This window comes from Ornithodoros turicata, chromosome 3 (genome assembly GCF_037126465.1).
Source record: "Ornithodoros turicata isolate Travis chromosome 3, ASM3712646v1, whole genome shotgun sequence".
Lineage (NCBI taxonomy): Eukaryota > Metazoa > Arthropoda > Arachnida > Ixodida > Argasidae > Ornithodoros > Ornithodoros turicata.
Window position 1 is genome coordinate 26,468,548 of NC_088203.1, and position 22,103 is coordinate 26,490,650.

At 47.0% G+C, this 22,103-nt stretch overlaps 1 protein-coding gene across 1 annotated transcript; it reads right to left on the reverse strand.

The window, feature by feature from the left end:
* Positions 1-2,673: 2,673 nt before the first annotated feature.
* On the reverse strand, positions 2,674-4,975 carry LOC135390099 (mucolipin-2-like). The gene is made up of 2 exons (XM_064620105.1): positions 4,017-4,975; positions 2,674-3,818 (listed from the first exon to the last, which is right to left on the reverse strand). The coding sequence occupies exons 1-2, from the start codon at positions 4,880-4,882 to the stop codon at positions 3,047-3,049; spliced, it is 1,638 nt and encodes a 545-aa protein (XP_064476175.1). The 5' UTR covers positions 4,883-4,975; the 3' UTR covers positions 2,674-3,046.
* Between the last annotated feature and the right edge of the window lie 17,128 nt (positions 4,976-22,103).

Here is a 22,103-nt window from a genome sequence, read left to right on the forward strand (position 1 = left end):
TGCTTCAAGAGGTTAACGAGGCCCTCGCTATAGAACATGCGTTTCGAAGAAGTCACCAATGATTTGTATTTCCGGGCGCACTCTTGATATTTTAGCAGTGATGACGCAGACTTAGAGCGCTTAGCAAGCCTGTACAGACGTTTCTTTTTACGGGCGAGCAGTTTGATTTCATGATTGTACCATGGGGCATGACAATGTGTCTTGATGAGAATGGAGGGTATATAGGCTTCAATAAGTGCATTAATCTTGGATTTGTATAAATATCAGTTTCCGCGACTGTCCGTACTTCAAAATTAGCAAGAAAGTTAGCCAAGTAATTAGATAATCCAGAATTTATTTGGTTGTAGTTACCCTTATCGTATAATCTAATGCGTTTGCACGGGGAACGACGGGGCACGCTGGGGACAGATATTGTAAAGTGTAGCACTTTGTCGTCACTCAAGGCGCATGGAGAAAATACAGAACCTACTATATCTGGGTCGTTAGGGAGGATTAGGTCTAGGATGTTTGATGCGGTGGGAGTTACACGGGTGGGTTCATGAACCACCTGATGAAGGTCAAACACATCATACAAATCAATGAAAGAACGTTCTTCACTGCCAGAGGCTGAGGTGGATCTCCAATTAATTGAGGGGTAGTTGAAATCACCAAGAAGAATAACCTTTGAATTTTGGAATTTGTGAAATATATGATGTAGTGATTTGTGTAATTCTGGGATGAATGCATCACATCGATAGAAGGTAAAGCCAGGACACTCTGGTAACAGCTCACTGTCTCTTATATCCGGCGATAACCAAGTTCCAGTAAGTGCAACAGGGTCACATTCACAGGATTGCAACAAACTACACAAATCCTTACGCTTTGGAATCAAACTGCGGACGTTACAAAAAACAACAGATAAAGCATGTGCGGTAGTACAGTGGTGGGAAACAGAACAGATCAGCTATGGTGTACGTTCAACAACCTGTTTTAAACATTGTTTTAAAGCAACCTGTTTTAAAGCATTAAAAGTGAAGATTTAGTACACATGCACAACACAATTGCTCTGCACCTCCGTTCTCATCAAACAAGTAGCTCAAGGTAAAAGTCGGAAGCACAATCGTGCCGTAAAGGTTGCGGCAAAATCGGAAGTAGTTGGCGCCTTCAGTAACATAACTACTGTAGTTAACTACTTAAAATAGTAGTTTAACTAGTAGTTGCCACTACATTTCTGCAAGTAGTTGATAACTACTTTTTAACTACAATCAGGTAGTTTAACTACATGTAGTTAACTACTGGCCATCACTGCTCTTAGTACCCATTCTACAGAACTTCCCCAGATAAACTGAAACGCTACACGTGTAGCAGCCTGAAGAGTAGTCCACGGAGGGATGGAAATATTGGCTAAATACCAATAAGTATTTACTCAGAAACCAAGACGCAGCAAGACGCGCTCTGCAGGTAATGGGGAGTACGAGCTATTTCAAGTCCCGGAGGACAGGAACACTACGCATATGGATGTCCTGACTGCCCACACCTAAAGCAACTTTTCCTGAATGCCTTGGTAGCGAAATATAATTCGCCTGGCGCTAACGCAGATGAAGTTGGGCATCGGACCCTTGTCGAGACTTATGGCGGCCTGTTTACGGTCCATCTAAAGCATTAGGAGACGGCCAGAGTCCGAGGTAGAACAACAACAACATTGCCGATGTGCGCAGCAGCGTCAGCCGGGGTCACGTGGCCGGCGTAAACCATAACCGAAGCAGACGACGGAGCAGTGTCCCCTCAAAGTTGCCTTGCTGCTTTACGCCGCGCGCTTGGTGACGCGCATCTTTTTAAAATCGTCTATTGCAGTGCCACAAGGGGCCGTGCACGTCACAACCGTAAGTGGAAGAGCAAGGCGGAGAGTATGTACGAAGAAGATACCGCAGGAAAAGAAGGGTATCCGTTTCTAACTTCACTTCGTTGGTATTGGATTCAGAAAAGAAATCATATAGTATTTTGAAAGTATACGCGTTTCTTTTGTTAATATTTAGTGTCCTACTCAAATGCTTTTCACGGTTCAGTATTTAATAACCAACTCAGTTACTTTTCATGGTCAGTATAATAATCTACTCAGTTGCTTTTCTGCACCTAAATTAATGGCGGATATAGGAGGGGGGCGGTTCGGGCGATCGCCCCCCAAAAACGTCATTACATTTCTCCTCTCCCGTCTCGCCAAAGAAACCGTGCACCCCTGCAAACCGAGGGTCTGGACCCGCCACAGACTTAAATGCTTTTCTTTTAGTAACTTCCACAAGTCTGCTATAGACGCATTGCCAAAACCATGCGGCCTTTCGAGCTGCAGTTTGTGCGAGCTGTATAAGGCACAACTTGCTGTCCTTGGTAGTAAATTTGAGGATCTGTGTAAATTGGGGAGTATTGCTGTTCAGGGGAGTAGAAACTGTAAGTACTCCCTAATTTGTTCTTTCTCCCTTATAGTGTGTAGAAACGTCGCCGAGACGTCAGGCGCTCAATGACCTCGCTGCACAGACGCGGATTTCATTTCTCCGAGTACGACGCAGACCAACTGGCATGGTATGGTTGAGCTGTGATACTCAGCGAGTACTGCATGGATGGGTCTGTTTTCTTCCTTACGCTTTCAGCAGCTTTCCCTGCAGCTTCAGCGAACCAATCCGCTCGGAATCGAGAACGAAAGCCAGATGTCTTTTTATTTTCCAGGACGAAACAGCAAGAACTGAGCACCAACACATCGCTAAGGTGAAAAAATAAATAATTAGGACAACATATCACATAACTTCCACTGCACAGACTAGAATGACTCGGTACCTCAAAGTCGAGATCAGCGTCGCGCATCGTTCTTTCGTGCTCAAAAAAAGAGAGAGAGAGAGAGAAAAGAAGAAATATGAAGAAATAATGCATATAAACAAAACTATTAAGAAGCATTGCGATGTGCTGAACACATTCAAAATTTGAAACCGGTTGCTAAACATAGCGCCAAGTTCCCAGGTCATTAGGTATCGTACTCCCAAGAGATCATCCAGTTCAAACAAACCAATCGTTGTAATCAACCTTCGAGATTCTGTCCACATGAAACAGCACCATTCAGATCGTGTTCCCGCGAGGGACTCACGCTTATATCGTTGTCAGGTCTATCTTCATTCTCCTCCAGAAATCGCTGGATGGGACTTGTAGAGGATATAGTCGATTCGTTGTCTTTGATAATCTCGTACGCGTCCACGATTATGGCCACAAACAATGACACTATCAGATACGTGAACAAGATAATGAAGCTGTAAAGATAAACCGTCGCGAAGTACGACACCGCGGTATTGTCCTTCTTGAACATCATGGCAAAAGTGGAGAAGACATCGTCGCCGTTTGTGATCGAGAACAGACACTCCGCAGCCTTCGCGGTCGTCTCGAACTTGATGTGGTGTGGGCCAATCACCACCCAGCCGCAGACGACGTACCCAGAAAAGAGGAGAGCGCCACAGAGTAGGAAGCGCATGATTGTTGGTACGGCCCTCTTCAATGTCAGTATCAGGATATTGTAGGTTTTGAAGTAGCCGACATATCTCAGAAGACCGCACCACGCGAACAATGTTCCGGATCCTAAAAACAGGGAACACATGTTATACCTTAGTCCTGGGATCATCCTTTCGTCGATCTGGATCTTAAACGAAGATCCGACCACAAGCAAACAATCATCCACGATTATCATCACGAACCAGAAATCCAAGAACAACAGCTTATCTGACCAGGACAAATTTTTCTTGTACTTTGCCCTGAAGAACTGTGCAGCTTTTGCCCTTAACTTCTGTGACCTGTAAAGTGACCTGGAACATAACGCGGTGGAGAGGAAGCACATTACAATCGTGAGGGCGTTCAACACTTGTCGCATGTAGTACGTATGTCCGATAAGGCGGTAGTGGGTCATGTTCCTGGAACAATGCTGCGGTGTCGGCGTCGTCCTCAAAGTCACACCGATCTGTCCACTGTGTCGCGAATTATGATAGATCACGAAGACGCCGTACCTGTAACACTCGAGGGCCTCCACGTCAACGAACTTCCTCTTGTACAGCGTCGTTAGCGTGAACCTGAGTTCAGCTCTGATCAATTGTTCAAACACGATCGTAAACCCGGCGTCGGAGAGAAACTTCTTCATCGAGAACGCTCGCCACAGATCTGAATTGGCTGGCCAGGTCGTGTTCAAGTCCAAGCACTCTACAACCACTTCACTGTCCAAGAACAGTGTCGAGTTAGACGGCCACACCGTTCCGTTCTTGTATTTCGTCACGCAAAACGTGATCGGTACAATCTCTTCGCTTTCGGAGCTGTACCAGAACGTCCTGATCGGTGCCGTTGTGATGCTGCTGTAATGCTGCACAACATACTCGACGTGCTCGTAGAACTCTGTCACGGTGTACACAGCGTACGGACCTTGGGGCGGCGGGTATATTAACACGTCCCTCGCGGTGTCCCAACCTTTCAGGAGCAGGTGTTCGAGGGTCATCCTCGTGTTCCTGTGTTGCTCCTGAAAGGCTGAACTCGCGCAACCGAACACAATCACTTGCGCCGTCACAACAAACACTTTCAAGATCTGCAAGATCAGCTTCCACGGGAGACGCCCCCTCGTGCGCCATTTTTCAATGGGGTTCATGAAGTGGCAGCGAAGTTTCGTCCTCACGTACTCGGTCAGTTGGTCCGGAAGGCGACCGAAGTCGTTCCGAAGCGCCTCACAGGAATAGGAGCCGTCATTGCTGTCGACGAAGTTGACGTCGACCGAAGATCCGAAGCTGTCGCTGCGTCCAAATGTCCTGGAGCAGTCGAGGTCGCAGTGATCGCGGCGAAGCACTACTCGTACTCGGCCCTGTATGTGGTTCTTGCTCCCGTTGTCCATGTTACGCGCCTGTTCACGGCATTCTGCACCGAAAGAAACAATACGACTGAGTGTGTATCGCGGTGTTGGATTACTGGCTGTAAGAAGATAGCGCGCGGGGAGAACGGAGAGGAGGCAAGATCGGGAATCGGAGATAAGGTTACGGTGCGAGAAATGATGTAGACGAAACAGGCCGTGGAAATGTGAACGAATTCAAATACACCGTTACTGGGCGCCATGCGCGAGAGTGTTGTTTGCTCGTTATTACTGGGTTATAGCTTTTTTTTTATTTCGTTGTTTCGTGCGTTTTTTGTAAACATACAACGTCATTCTGGTCTTATATTTACCGCAAGATGCTATTTTCCTGCGCGAGAATACTGGGTGATGAAAAAGAAATGAGGAAAGAGAGACGTTGGGTGGAGACAATCGAAGAAAAAACAAAAATAACTAATCTTTATTTTAATGATGATGATTGGGATGCCTCAAAGCACGGTACCTAACCCTACATTAAGTTGTCCGTGCGCCATAAAAACCCGAATCTAACCCCACATTAACCCTGACTAATTAGCATGTTTGTTTAACCCAAACAAATAGGATTTTTGGTTTCGCCGGCTTGGTTTCCGGAGCTCAGCCGACGCCGCTAGATTTTTTTCTTTTTACGTTCATTGGTGGAGTATTTGGACAATTTTCAAATGAGCCTGGTGCAGGTTGCTGCTGTCAGGGTCTGTCACCTGTTGCGACATGTTCCCAGAGCAGGTAGTGTAAAGGAGTTTCATGCTTGACGACATTTTATCTGCGTGCGATTTAGCAGCCTTACGCATTGTCTGTTTGTGATAGCTTATCTGTGTGCATGACATAAAACGTTAGCGCTGCATAGCTTGCTATAATTCCCTTTTTTACATCATGTCATGCAAAAAGATGATTACCTGCACTTTTACGATCTTTATATTGTTGACAGTTTACCATATATGACGCTAACATGCAATAGAATTAATTACTATTGTCGAGTAGACACCGAACTAGTGAAAAAGTCAAGGTGGGAGCTTCAGGGAGAGGAAAGCCACATCTGAGAAAATTTGTTAGCTCCCCTATTGTGCTTGTGTCACCACACACACACAAAAAAAAAGATAAATAGAAAAAAAAACATATTCTTAGAGAAGTCTATCATAGATTTATGCGAACGAACGTTCGGCCAATAAAGATGGCAATGAAGTCCGTCGTGATTGATGAATGTAGAAGACCACCATCGCAAGCGTGCGGGTTATCAGCCTCGTGATAGTTTTCGGGGATAATGAGAGGCTCGCTTAATTCGAACTTGCTAGCTACCTCTGACTGACTTCTTTTCGGCTGCGAGACCCTCGCACCTCTCCTCGTCGGCGCGTTGATTTTTCTTCGGCCATTGAATCCTCCTTTTCGTCTTGTTCTTCTTTTTGTCTGGATTCGAAAAGTCATCAATGAGCCGACGACTTTCGCTGCTGCAGTATCTGCCATTACCTTTTCCCCTTATTACACCGGTCCCCTTCTTCTTCCTATGTATACTGTCTCCCGGCCCCCAGACTCAACTGAATCATTGAGTCAAAGTGCATGTTCTGCTTGCATTGCGCATCGATGCGCAATTAACAAAATAAAGAAAAAAATAGTGTTCCTTCACGAATTTTTTGCGGACGATCTATCGAACGGATTTTTGTTCTCAAAAAGGCTTTGGTATTTGGTGACCGAAGAGATCAGATGTTCTCATTGGAACAACTTCGTCGCTTTTATAATTAAAAAGTTAATTATTGGAAGTTAATTAAGACATTGCCTTAAGAGTCTGCTAATGCCCTCCTAGGGAGTGCCCTTCAGCATATGCTATATTGCAATTTATTTTGTCTCAGAAAAAGTTATATATATATTTTTTTTAAAATATGGTCACATTTAGCTGGGACACCCTGTATAAATACCAATACGCGGACCAACCGATGTATATGTCGTCAGCTGTGCGACCTTCGGTCCTTCAAATATTCTCCCCTTCGTTTTTTTCTTTTTCTTCTTCTGTTCTCTTGCACGTAATGCATTGCGAAAGCAAACTACCCGAGCTCAGCTCTAGCACGTATTCGTGTATACAACGCTGCAGCATAATTTCCAACATGTGCGCGTGTGAACTTACATAAGCCCCTTACATACATACATATTATACCCCCCTAGCCACACATGATGAAACGGAATGGCGGTAAGTTCACCTCTTCACCAACTATATTGTGTGGCGTCGTTCTCTCCTGAGCAGGGGCGTGTTGAAAAAACGCAGTCATTCGGGACGATGGTTGCTCAGGAGGTGAAGTTACTGTCATTCCGTTTAAAGCATTAAGTTTGCCGCGTGCATAGGGTACTAGAAAGTAAAGCACCGGCCACACTCATGCTGGTCAGATGAAGAGAACATGCCAAGTTGGCTTTCTTTGTGGATTTAAAATAAAAGAAGCAAAAACGACTATACTGACACAGTATCTAAAACTCGCCACTGGGTCTAAAATGAGTCGAACTCTCTCTTTGCACTTGCTTTGTCTTTGTTCCACAGACACTTCACGCTAACGCCGAGCACGGCGGCGGTCAGTGCTGACACAATAACGTGCCCTTTACACATAAAGTCCCCGAGCTCACGATCGCACCATTCCAATCCAACTACATACCATGAAGCGTCGTTATTTGATTAACGTGTATTCGCGATCCTGACTGGTAACGAATAATTTCAATTACTTAAATGACTTAGGCCAAGGTAGTAGGCTTGGTTGACAGATGTTCCTTGTGAGATTCCGCTAACAACCCCGCGACCTGAGCTACGTGCGGGGAAAGTCAACCCAAACCAGTAATTCATGGGTATGCTCTTCTTGTACCCGCTACTAATCTTGTCTTTCATGTCGCAGATAATCTGTCAAAATCCTGAACGACCACTGACGCCTTCCTGCCCACTTCGAACACTGTAACACACACACGGAAGCTTCTTTTAACCTGCCTGTTGTGCTTGATCCGCACCCGTCGTTCCTGAACCGGTTCGGGAACCGAACCGTTTGGAAAGAACCGGTTTGAACCATTATGATTGCCTTCTGGACCTGAACCGGATCCGAACCCTTATCGCCGAACCTAAACCCGAACCGGACCGTTAAACGTTTCGGTTCGACTCTCTGCTCACACTGCCGCCGGTTCCGGGTTGGCAAGATGGCGGCGATGACAGTGGCCCGCACGAAGAAAACAACACCGACAAACGCCGAAACAGATGAAATCGCATTTGTATTAATGTGATTTCTTTCAAGTAGACATCCTGGACCAGTGTTTCCTTTTAATTTGAAACTTCTGGAAGTATTGTGCAAAGCGTCCACCAGACGGCTGCAAATGAAAACCAAGATCACGAACGTGAAGTGCGGACGGTACGGCGTGCCCAGCAGGATTGCGCCGACCAGGATTGTGGACCGATCCAGATTGTCTGTAACAGTGCATTTTGGGTATAAGACACGGGAAGATAAGATCCACGAGTAAAACTTGCCAGAGAGAGAGTGTTGGTTCGTTGTTTTCTTTCTGCGGATCCCATTGCTTGCCGTTGCCAGTTGTTGTGTTCGACGACGAAATTTGGCAACACTTTGGTCACTCCACGACACGTTTATTTGTACGATGATATTTACAAAGTACAGTCAAGACGCTCGTCCTGAGACGTCCGTTCGCCTCGGAGTCCGTTAGCCAAGTCCTCCTTTATTTGTTCCAACCATCCCCGCTCGTGGCGTTGCAATGCTGCCCTTCCCTTTGCACGGCTTAGGTTACACACTTGACGAATATAATACAAAAGCAATACACCCCGTACAAACGTTACCTCGGCCGACCAAACCACCCTCGAACCCTGAGATTTATGGCTTCCTGTTTGCTACAGAGAACCACTGGGAGAACCCCTCACGGTAACCTGATCTCCCGTGTTTTCGCTCCAGACTGGAGCACTATCCAGACCCCATACATGCTGCTAGGAACGAGGGTGGCGTCTTCAAAGTGTCCGGTCATGTTCTACGAAAGCGCGCACTCTTAAAAATGAACTTCACCACATAGCACGCTCCTAGCCAACCATCATCCCGGGTGATATCGTTCCCTTCCTTGGTTTGTTGAAAACGGGAGGCGAACGCCTTTTTGTGACACTTATGGAGAAATGTTAATTGTCACAAAAAGGCGTACGCCTCCCGTTTTCCACAAATCATGTGAGAGAACGATGTCACTCGGGATGATGGTTGGCTTGGGGCGTGCTATGTGGTGAGGGTCATTTTTAAGACCTGCCATCCTGCCTCTACATCACTTTGAAGTCCTCAACTCCCCTTTCTCCCACTTTCTTTTCCTTTTTTTTTGGCTATAGTCGTGACGATGCCCACTTGAGTGCGGCCAACAACGGCAAGCTACCTCGACCCCCCCCCCCTCATTTTTAAGAGTGCGGGGACACATAGAAGTAAAACTACAAAAGAAACCCGGCATTTCTGTCGCACAGCAAGTTCCAACTTTACACCACGTGATCATCCAATGCCCAGACTCCAAACAGCACCGATATAGACTGGAAGCTGCTCTAAGCAATCTCAACAAGCGCCCCTTCAGTTTTTGTAAGCTGCTCGGTAAATGGCCCTCCTAACAATTCCAAAAGAAAGTGGAGAAAGCCCTCTCTTCGTTTTTCTTAAAGAAAGCGGCATCGCAGATCGCTTCTAAACCTGGACTCAAAAACATGAGACCCAAAGCCAAAAGTGTCACGCGTCATTCACTCAAGAGTGATACATGCTAAAGACTTTTCTGTGGATATCACCACCTATACCACCTACAAGAAATGGAGCTGCAGGCTGAGCTGGTGCTGCACATATGAAGTTGCCACAAAGCTGCACTGTACTGCTGTGCGTGCCACTGACCCGAGAAGGATGATCACTTCGTCCTCCGAAAGTTTTCTGGCGCAGTGGCGACGTTGTTTTCGAATCGGCTCTTTGGCTGAGATTCCCACGGGTGGTATCAAGTTGTTATGTTTGGCTGTAGCACGATTTCCCCGATTTCATCTCTCCCGTCCCGATTCCCCAGACACGAAAGAACGGGCTCATTTCCCCCTCTCCCGATTCACCCGTCGCTTTTCCCCCGCCTGGGCGGTAGAGGATACACAGGCTTTTTATTTTTATCATTTACAGAAATTTTAAATGTCTATAAAAAAGCTATGAGAGCAGCACAGTTGTCGTTTTTGCAATTGAGTTATATGGCAAGGCGGACATCCTCTCGAAGAAAGTATGCAACTACAAGATGACTAATTACCCAAAACGCACTAATGCGCTGTTTAATTTGGGGATTTCGGGCAAAATGGGGATATAGCAGAATGAGAGACTATTGAAGGGGAAAGAAACCAGAGACACCGAAGGGCTGAGGATACCAACTTCGTTAGAACCTCAAAACGGAAAGAAACAGAAAGGAGCGCCTCGCATAAGGCGCGCTCCTCGACGCAAAAGATAGACCGTCGTCATTTACTTGCAACCATTATCCTCGTTGAAAGCTGTTTCACGCCTACCAAATCTTGAAACACGCGCGTGGGTTAAAATATCCATACCCGAATTTTGATATACAAATGAGCCGATACCGAAGTCGCGGCGACCGGGAACAGAGGGAGCACAGCTTTCATCCACGTCAGAGGGCCCCGTGATTTGGAGCGATGGAGATGGTGTGGGAGGGGAGGGAGTCAGCCAGACGGAGGTCGGCTCGCCATTCAAAAAAAAAAAAAAAAAAAAGAAAAAGGAAAAAGGGGGTAGAAAATAAAAGAAAAAGAAGAAATGAAATGGAGCAGAAACAGAAGAAAAGAAAAGAAATGGCAAAGGAAAAGAAGAAAAGAACAGAAAAAGAAGTAAAGGAAAGCAGAAGAAAAAAAGAACAGACAAAAGAAGAAAGGAAACGCAAAAAGAAGAAAAGAAAACAATGGGAGAAGGAAAAGGAAAAAACAGGGAAAGAAGAAAAAGAAGCTACAGAAAAGGAGAAGACAAAGGAAAAGGTAGAACTCAAAACTTAAAACTGAAAAGTAACACATACGGTCACACAATCGCAAGGCGTTGACAAGGTTTGATGGAGATTATTAGCGTAGGTGCCAATCTGCTGTTCAGATAAACCGCCTAGATAAGCCTTTCCGGCCTAGATAAGCCTCTGTCAACGTAGATGATGCGTTCTTGAGGCGCACTTTTTCGCTTTCAAAGAAGAATGTCACCCGTTCTGCTACGTCGTTTCTACCAAATATTCCCACAATGAGTTAATTAATGTATTTTAGGTAATTAATCATCCTGTACTTACATAGAATCTTCCAGAGGATATCCGCCTAGCCGTATGACTGAATTTCAAAAACGACATCTGTGTTGCGCTCATAACTTTTTATAATAATTCTGTAAATGATAAAAATAAACACCTATAAAGGTGTGTTTTCTCACTGGCGAGCACTTTTTCATCTTTTATTACAAAATGGTGAACATAAAGCCGGGTCAAGCCTATATCGCACAACATTTTTGGATACTGTTGGGGAACTCGGTAAGATTTAACTCCCCAGGGCTCAGGCAGGGAAAGGTAACGGAATCTTTTTCGTTTCCGTTACCACCTCCGTTACTGGCCCTTATTTGTTTCTGTTTCAGTTTCGGTTAGCACCATTGTTGCTTTCGTTTCCGTTACGTTTCCGTTACGGTTTTCGGTACCGGCCCACCTCCAACTTTTTGTTTTCCTTCTTTCTTTTCTTTCCTTTTTGAAAAAAGACAATTCAGACCGTGGCAAAACTTAACCCCTCTACGTTCTGAAGTCTATTTTGAGGACTCCAGGGATGCATGCACACAAGAGACAACGTATATTCAAAATACACATATAGGTATGTGATTTCTGTGAACAGCGAATATGAACATGGTTTCCAGGAATGTTACTCACGCTTGCAACTTCCAGGTCGCCATAGGCGTATAAGAACTATGCTTCTTCTATTTTCTGTATGCTACTTACTTGCTCCAGTTTGCTCTGTATGCTGTATGCTCCTCTGTTGCTCTGTATGCTCCAGTTTGATAGTTCATTTCAGTTTTAATTCTTCAGTTAATTTGAGTTTGCTTCATTAAGGCTTATTTCATAAATTTATCTACATGATATGGTGAAGAATTGCAATAATTCGGGTCCTGCGGTAGCCGAATTATTACCGTAAATTATTGTCGTTTCCGTTTCTGTTTCAGGTATTCTGACCGTGCGATATCCGTTTCCGTTTCTGTTACCGTTACCTGTTATATTTCCGGTATAACACCGTTTCCGCTTCTGTTACCGTTTCTGTTACCTATCCCTGGGCTCAGGTATTGCTCCAGTTGCAGGAACCTATCAGGGTTCTTGCGGATGTACTGCCTTCCGTCATCATATTGGCTCCACAGGCGTTGTACTTTGAACAACACCACGCTGTAGTTCCGCCCTCGTTGCGACGCTGCAGATTGAACCTGTACCCATGAAGTATATGACAACGTCCTTCCCGCATGGCTCTTGAGGGTCTCCATGGCGAACTAAAGTATCTGTATCTCTCTCTCTCTCTCCCCGGAAAGGTGCTCATGGGATTCTGAAGTATGCCGCGAAGAATACGCGTTAGTTCTGCCATAATATTTTGTCCGGACACCACCTTTAAAGGAATAATGACGGCACGGAGCAGTGCTAACGAGTACTATAAGCAGCAGCCTGCGGAAACAGGGGAGGTGGTATGCATACAATGGAGACGAACAAGCAGTTCTACGGCCGCGCGACTCCCAACTATATAGAGAATACTGCTCTAGGACCTTATTTTGTCGCATGTCATTATCATCGAGCTGCTTCGCCTACAAGTATAAGCAGCAGCGCATGGCTCCTAAAAGCTGATTCACACTGCTGCATTTACGGTTGCGGTGGTGGTGGTGAAAGGACTCGCCGTTGTCGGCCTCACACAGGTGGGCAACGTCACGACTGGCGCCCTGGAGAATGTGCGTACCGGGACGACTTCCGAGGGAACTGTCATGCGGGTTACGTCTGCTGACAGTCAATCATTGCAACGGAACATCCTTCCGGTGGTGGCCAAGGTCGTGCTGAAGACTTGGGGGTGGTGGGATGGAACCCTTCTGCAGGCTGTGCTCTCTGAGGTTTCCCCTGGGTTTTCCGAAGACTTTCCAGACGAATGTCGGAACAGTTCCTCCTGAAGTCGTCCCAGGACGCATACTAACCCCCCGTCCCCCACTCCTTCGTGCTGTCCTCTCTCCATCTGTCCACATCTGTACGTCGGTCACAGCCACAGTTGCTTCTCAGCGCTAACATAGTAATCATAATAAAAAAAAATGAGTGTACTCTTTTGCGCTCTGCCAAACGCTTGTAAAATGCGATAGCAGGACTAGCATTACAACAGACGAAGGACGGCGACTCAATTTCGGATACAAAAGAGCACACTTTCGTTAGTTTTAGCAGATCGACAGCACTATACGCAAACGATATGATAAAGGAAGCTGTCCAACCAAAGATCAACAACGTGATGTAAGTCACCTCAAAGGTTAATCAGACGATTCACTTATCATGCTTTCCGAAGCGTTATCTTTAAGGCCTTCCGATCTGCTGACCCTCGCTATTTATGCTTGAGGCCATGAACCTGAACACCGTACACGATCACTCGGACAATTTATTTCCGTTTGGTGGTCTTCAGTTGTAGAGAGGCAGAGAATGGGATTGCGAATACTGTAGTAGGGGATTTACTCCATGGGCGCGTTAAAGGGATACTTCGGAACGATTGGTGAAACTTGCTGCACATCGTAGTTGGTGCATAACATAACATCCACAGTATACCTGCCATCAACTTTGTTTCTTTCTCGTGTGACGAATTATGCCTCAAATAAGCGAGCAATTAAACCGAAACAGAAATGTGGAGAGGAGTCTAAAAAACTTTCCCTTCCGAAGGATAACACATTATGTCGCCCTGCATGGAGCGGACAAGTAGTATACCACGCCGGTCGTAGTCGCTGCGTTACATTCCCGGATGGACGAACTTTGGGGATCAGATCACTCAGACACAGATGGAAAGAAACAACGGTCATCTGCTTCCAGTGATGGCCAGTAGTTACTACATGTAGTTAAACTACTAGTTACACTACCTGATTGTAGCTAAAAAGTAGTTATCAGCTACTTGCAGAGATGTAGTGCAACTACTAGTTAAACTACTATTTCGAGCAGCCTAACTACAGTAGTTAGGTTACTGCAGGCGCTAACTACTTCCGATTTTGCCGCAAGATTTACAACAAACAACGTTGTGCTAGTTGGTAGACGCAAGATTTACGGCACAATTGTGCTTCCGACTTTTACCTTGAGCTACTTGTTTGATGAGAACGGAGATGCAGAGCGATTGTGCCGTGCATGTGTACTAATTCTTCACTTTTAATGCTTGCCTAGTGAAGCCTCATTTGCTGTGAAAAAATTCTGCAACTTAGTATTTGTGCGTGGCGCATTGATCTGTGACGAAGGAGCATGAGTGTAAATCTCGTACATGGTCCGTCGTATGTTGTACGTACCTTTATAGCGGAAGTTTTCACTCCACGTCCAAGAGACAGGCAGTGGATTTTACGACAGTATGTGAATTAAGCGACGTAGGCACAACAGTATAATTTAAATATCATTATCACTGCTTGTGATTCATATTTAGGTGTCCAAGAACACTACAAGGGATTGGTGTTGATGGGCAACGTTAAGTAGTTATAGATGTAGTTAAAGAAGTATGAGGGGCGTTCAAGTCAAACCGGGACTTTCTGTCTCCTGAGTGTACAAATGGCTCCCGCTACTTCTTTTACATCATTTTCACACGCGACAGGCCTCCGCGTTCACCACGTAGTGGTCCAAAGTTTGTGCAAAACAGAAGACACGTGCTAGACAAGATGGCCGACAACGAGGTGAGCGCGCACATCGAACAGCGAATTGTCATGAAGTTTCCCGTAAATGAAGGCGTAAAGTCATCTGAAATTCACAGAGGACTTAAGGCTCAGTATGGCCACGATACACTTAGCCGCAGCAAAGCGTTTGAATGGTGCAAACGGTTCCGAGACGGCTGTACATCAGTGCAGGACGATCCCGGCCGGGGCGGCTCAGAGCGCAGTGTCAGAGTTCTTGAGAACATTCAACTTGTGGAGCGCCTGATCCTCAAGGACCGACGGATAACATGTCTCGAACTGGCTCGAAAGACGGACCTTTCTGTGGGAACGTTGAACACTATCATTCATGAACATACCCAGTTTCGGAAAGCCGGGCCTCATCACCAAAGGAGTCCTCCTCCTACAGGACAATGCACGCCCGCATACCGCGCATCTCACGACACGCACCTTACATGAACTTGGCTGGGAGTTGCTGCCACATACCCCTTACAGTCCAGACCTCGCCCCCAGTGATTTCCATCATGGGGGCCGCCACTTCAGCTGCGACGACGAGGTCAGGAATGCGGTCCGATCATGGCTGCTACGCGTCGGTAATGATTTCTACGCTGCTGGCATCCAAGCCCTCGTGAAACGCTGGGACAAGTGCATTAGTGCAGCTGGAGATTACGTTGAAATTTCTCGCCTGTAAGTTCATTTTACTTTTGCGAAAAATGAAAAGTCCCGGTTTGACTTGAACGCCCCTCGTAGTTTTAACTACTCCCCTGAAAAATAGTTGAACTACTAATTAAACTACTCCATCGCGAAGTAGTTAGTAGTTATAGTTAAACTACTGTAGAAGTTAAACTACTAAGCTAAACTACTGTTAGTGGCCATCACTGTCTGCTTCCCTGAGAGCCAGCGTAGGAATGGTATGACTACTGCACGGTCACGTTGGCCGTCGCTGGTAGAGGCTCTTGCCACGCAAATTGAGAGCATATGGTCGAACTCTGCGCGGCAATCTTGAACTTCTCGGGAGCAAGACGCCGCGCGCGTGCGATGACGGGAGGACCGGCTCAATATTGTGAACGACGTCATGGGCCACAGCGGGCGTCCAGTCGGGAGGCTGTGTCAGAGAGGGAAACTCACGCAACAACGCCGCATAAGGTGACTGCAAAGCGTTGGTGGGAATGCCGGGTGCCGGAGTGTCGACGAAGGTGGCTCGTATAGAGAGTATCGTTCGTTGATGTGCGAACTAGGCGGTTGCGAGCCATGTCTATGGAAAGGCCGAAGTGGTGTAGAAAATCGGCGCCGGGGATAGGATGACCTACGCCTGCCACCATGAAAACCCACTGGAAGCTCCGACTAAGGCCGATGTTGCGGGTGAGACTGTGAGTTGAGGCAGGGGAACAGTTATAGGGGAAGTTTAGTTGACTAAAAAGAGCACATGGCTTCGAGGCCGAGACGCTAACTGAATCTCTCTTCGGCCGTCCGGCGCCTGAGAGCGCGCTAAGAGCGACCACAGGTGTTCAAAAGCCGGATGTCTGTCTGCTCTCGTTCTGTGTGCATGCATCTGTGTGTGCGCTATTGGCTGAGTCCGTCTGGTTGTACAATCTCAAGACTTTGCTGCCGGAAAACTGGGATGCCGGTGTTGTTCACGGCGTACAAGTAAAACAGAGCGGGACGACGACGGTCATCCTGTTGTGCGGGAAGCACCAGTGCCGTCGGAACTATTTTTCCAGTGGGGGAGCGAAAAAAGTGCTACCATAAACATCATCATCATTATCATCATCACTTATTTTCATTGAGGGCTCATGCTGGCGTTATACAGGGTTGCTACAAAAACTGTAAACGTGCTCCAGGCAAACGACATCTACATATTTGTACAGTAGATCTAAAATAGCATTGCAGAAGTATTGTAATTATATAGCTCTTGGTGGTGGGCTAGTTGGTATGAGTTCAGTGCGTCCGGCTTTTTTTACTTCTGCGCAGTGCCTAGACCTCTATGACAAGTAATGTGTAAGGAACTTCGGGGACTTGTCCCCGGGAATCGTCGTCGCGGTATGTACACGTGCCGCGACCCAAGAAGGAAGCGACCCAAGCAGCACAATGTACTGAAAGTCGAGTGCAATAGTGGTGGACGGTATGTTTCTTATCAATGCGCTTTAGTTGCACGAGCGTGTTCAAGGCCTTCCACCTACCCGTCCACCCCTATTGCACCCGACTTTCAGTACATTGTGCTGCTTGGGGAATATCGTCTGATCCGCAAGCCTTCTGCGAAGAAACCAGACTTTCTTGGGGTGGTCTGGAGCTCAGCAAGAATGTGTCCCTTGGACACCCAGCTCTTTGACTGGGTATCACGCTGTCGTTATCAGTCCAGGGCGACTCAATTAGAAAAGCCGGGTAAATGACAACAGCGGGTAGTTTTGGACATCAGTAAGCTGGAAAGTGAGGAGCCAGCAATCCGGTTAACAGCTAGAATATTTTACTATGACAAGTGAACTTATACATAATATGAAGACAACAAACAAGCTGCGATACATATCTCTTACCAGAGGTCTGGGCTTCTCTGATGTCTATGGTGTTTGATAATCATGTAACGCTGCTGCAGGCGACAACTTGATGGCGCTCCCTCGACGTTGCCGAAGACGACACGTGAACACAACACCGCTGCGACGTTTCGTCTCAGTCAATCACACTTATTGTCGTACTACAGGTCTCACACGCCAGCTTGAAGTGAGCACCCTGGCCACAACCGACTGAAATCTGTGGCTGCGCCTCGCAAACCGCCCCTATAACAACCTTCAACCGGGCTGTATCTTTGTATCCTTATTTCCCCCAGATGTCTTGCGTGCATTTCGCGATTCCCGTTTGCACCTCTGTCCCCCCACTCCACCCTTTGGATTTGGATTGAGTCTCGTAATGCTCGCGCCTCCCGGTACACACTTTCGGACTGATTTATTGCACTTCGAAACCTCGACAGTGCACTTCGTACAACAAACCTTGCCATGGTCAATCCAGAAACCTGTGAATCTGACACCTTTGGTATCTGGCTCTTCTCAAGCGGTCTCCGCGCAATGACAGTGGTAGGATCTCTGTTTATTGCTCTCTAAATCTGTGGCCGCCGAAAGAACACATGCACGGGCCTTCCGTTAGATCATAGAAGAATACGACGCTGGGCTGACACTGGGGGAGCCGTGCTCCCCCATTCGTAAATGTGGGGGAGCCGTCGCTCCCCCTGTTCCGGCGCCCCTGGGAAGCACGCTCACTTCTGCGCCGGTGTCGATCAGGAAACGAGTGCGAAATGCAGTATCCACGACAAAGAAGAGGCGGCTGCCGTAAGAGTTGGAGACTGCGCCAGCCACCAGGTTTGTTAAAGTTACTTTTCAAAAGTAATTAAGCTACAGTTACAGATACTCAGCTTCAAAAGTAATTAAGTTACAGTTAGAGTTACTGACAGGAAAAAATACTGAGATACAGTTACAAATACCTTGGAAAAGTATTTGAGTATGGGTGGATTTACTTTTTGCAATTCTGTACACAGACCATATCTTTCGCCTTTGGCTCATAATAGGTGTCACTCTAGAGCCACAGAGACATCCCTTCTTGGGTAATCGTACGTAATTGCAGGCAAAACATTGAAAGGAACGCCTAAACTGGGGGTAACCGAGACAGGGACAGGTGAGACGCTTAGAAACTTCGTCTTCGGCTCACAGCGGACACATTTCAGCTCAAGATTCCCGTTGTCCTTCGTTCCGATAAATTTAAAGTGCCCTCGATATTGTGGCCACGGTACCTCTGACAGAACGGAGGCAACTTTGCTCGGGCTGCTCGTAGTTACAGCCTCACAGACGGCGTCCGCGCCCGATGTGGCGTCGATGGCTTCAAACTCGGCCATTCTCCATTCTCTTCACTACCGCCAAGGCCGCCAAGAGAGTGGCGAGGAACAAGGAATGTCATGTGCGAGGGCGTGAGCACGTGCAGCAAGGGCGAGGAGGAGAGGTGTCGAGCCTGGTTATGGTAGCTGGTGTCGACTAGGGTGCCTTGACGGGTTGCTGCAGCTTCTCACGCGCATGTAGGATCCCTAGTGTCGGCGCGCCCTTCGCGCCACCTCGTGCTCGGCAACGGACTTTCGTCGTTTTTACTCAAAAAATACTCAAAAAGACAGATACAAGTTACTGGAAAAAGTAATTAAGTTACAGTTAGAAGGACGTGTTTAAAATTGTATCTAATATTTCCTCAAGATACACGAAAAGTATCTAAGTACACGTACTCAGATACTTTTACTACGTTACTTAACAACCCTGCCAGCCACTGAGGTTTCCCGACCACGTACAAGGGCGTGTGTACCGGCGGGCGGCAGGCCCGAAACGCTCATGGTGCCAACAAGGGCCTGTGTGGGCTTCAGAGGCGGAGCTTGGAGAACGCCGTCGTCCCAAGGAGCGGGACCGGGGGCGTCGCGCCGGGGGCTCTGCGGTGCTGCCGCCGAATCGACCATGGCAGAGCGGCGGTTGAAATCAGAGCGGAGTTGCTCGACCGAGTCTTGACCAGAGGTCTCAGGCGGGCGAGACAAAGGGTGATGGTACCGTGATGGAGCTGGCGGGGGTGCGGTCGTCGCAGGCGCAGACGACGGAATAGCGCAGAGTGACTGCGGATAGACTTCCGTTATCTTTTCCGCATGGACGGCCAGTTCTTGCAACAGCAGGGTGGTGGCTCTGCCAAGATCATTTGCACGTTAGGCGGGAGCCTTTGCAGAAAGAGCTCCTTGAGAAGGGCCGCGTCGATGCTGAGAGCGCACTCGCCGAGGAGCTGGCTGCCGACTGAGGAGTAGCTGCAGACGCGTGCGCTCGGAAGTGCTGGTGCGCTCCAAGGTAGCTGCCTTCAAGCTGTCGTAGGGATTGACTTGCGGTGGAGCGGAGAAGAGATTAATAAGTTGTACGGCAGTCTCCTGGGGCGGACACTGACAACATGCCGGAACTCAAAAGAAACGTGTTTATTCGGCCAGTGCCGATGAGCCAAAAGGTAAGGTTTGCCTACTCAGTCAAGACGGCAAGTCGATGAGCCGGTGAGCCGACTGCTGATGTTAGCCGAACTCATTTGCACAGAACATACAAGCTCGCTTAGCGCGCCGCGATGACGATGACCAAGGCTGGGAGACCACAGGTCCCCAATATTGGTACTACGCCGGTTTCTCATTGGGCCTTCGGTGGTCCGTTCACAATGTAAGTACGCAGGGGAGACCAGGGAACGTTGTCACACGGGTCAGATGTCACACTCGCTACTTAAAGAAAACTAAGCAGATTTGCTGAGCCATTTTCCCGCTGTTTGTCAGCGGCACGAGTAGTCACTAACTGAATAAACTTTCATAGTCATGGAAAGTATGGCAAGGTGCGCACAACACAGAACTTGTTTCGTTTTACTAGTGAAAAGTTTCCTAGCGAAATTAGTGAAAGTGAAATTTTCCGTTCTTGCAATTTTCAAGTTTTGCACGACGCATACTAAAGCTCTAAAGAGTGCACGTGTTCGTACTGTTTATTCACCGTTTGGAGATCTTGTCGCGGATTTTCAGCGAAATGAGTTGCACATTCCACTGGTGAGGAAAAGTCACTGTAGGTGTCGTCGGGGTCAGGTGTCCCATTTCTGGAGGGGTAAGTTGTAACATGTTTCTACTGCTAGAACGACTGACAGTGCAAACTGTATTCGCGAGAAACAGTTTCTGTAGATTTGTTGTAGTAATTTATTCCCTCTTTTTATATTCACAATGACGGTCAACAGCGAATAACCTATGTTTAAACCTGGGAATTAAACCTATGTGTTTTACGACTGACAGTGCAAACTGTATTCGCGAGAAACAGTTTCTGTAGATTTGTTGTAGTAATTTATTCCCTCTTTTTATATTCACAATGCCGGTCAACAGCGAATAATGGCTAGCTTGCTGTGCTCCCGTGAATCCTGCACCGCTAGGACAGACGTGCTCATTTCGCAAATGTAAGGCTTTATATAATCGGTTCTTTTCTCTTCGTTTAGTTTGTTTACCACATGCACTTGCACTGGGTGTGCCATTCGGCACACGGCGCAATAATCTCGATTCACCGCGATTTCGAGGAAATGCAGCTGAGGCAACCTGCCCCAGCCCGTGTGACAGACCAGAGTTCGAGGTAACGCGTTACTGTAACTAAGTTCCTTTTTTTGGTAACTTAACTCAGTACTTTTGCGCCGTGGTAACTTTCAGAGGAACTCGTTCCTTTTTCAGGTAACTTTGCCACAGTAACTTAAACTAAGTTCCAAGTTACTTTTAATTCACTTTTCACTCACGTCCACATATTTCTTGCTTTCTCTCCGGTTCTTTCATGGCATTTTATGCATGGCATAAAGCGTGATATTCAATCAGTGTCAGTATTCTATTTAGGAAGTAGGAACCGCTGCCATTGAAATGAAGCTGAACCATTGTGCGCCCACGGGGAGTAAGATGCAAAGCGTTCGAACTGTTCGACATAAACGGAAACGATCAAGCGTGGTGCACTCCTCCGCAAGCAACTGCTCAACTCAGCTGCTGACGCGCGCTGCACGTGTGTAGTGCTATTTTGTGTCCGAAGTAACTCGTTCTTTTTTTAAAGGTACTGTAAAGCAGCAGAGGTCGAACTTCATTTGGCGTTGCTATTCGATAGTCCAAGCAATCAGTACTAAAACGGCACAAATGTCATCCCAATCGGTGGTGTAGTTAATTAGAAAATTAAAATTAAAAATTACGGGCAACACTGTACAAGGGATTCGGAAGGGATCGGTACTACCTGCCACGTATGGCGGCAACCAAGCTGCGAGCGTATAACCATTGGGCTCGACATAATCCACAACAATCCACCATAGAATCCCTGCCTGCAATCCGCACAACAGTCCACATTTGCGGATAAACAACTAGTGCACAGTTGAAATGTGGCAGTCGTTGATAAAGCCAGACAGAGTCCGGCGTTGTTTGTCCACTGTGTGTTTTATCCTCAGAACCATTGCTTTCTGACACGTCAGTTAATCTGATTTCGCGCCACTCGGAAGACTGCATCGATGACTCGTTGTTACGGACCTGCGATAACAGTAGCTGCGTTATCTTTTTTTTTTCATTTTATTTCGCAAAAGAATGCGATAAACAGGAATTTCTGCACTCTTGCGGATATATGATAAGAAATAATATAGACACCAAAAGAACCAAATCGCGACAAAGATACCAAACGCAGTGTTGCCCACCCATTGATTTCTGTGTATAAAGGCTGGATCGCGCATAGGAGAGGGGCTCGTGGGAGAGAGGAGCGGCAACCGGCCGCCATGTTGGAGGGCCCACTGGCGCCGGCTGCTCCCATAGGAAACAATGGGAAGCGATTTGATTT

Bases quoted from the DNA above. Each gene is read 5' to 3' on its own strand.
- LOC135390099 (XM_064620105.1), bottom strand. From the start codon at position 4,882: ATGGACAACGGGAGCAAGAACCACATACAGGGCCGAGTACGAGTAGTG. The intron at 3,819-4,016 runs GTACGGCGTCTT...GTTATGTTCCAG, and splicing joins GAGGCCCTCGAGTGTTACAG to GTCACTTTACAGGTCACAGA.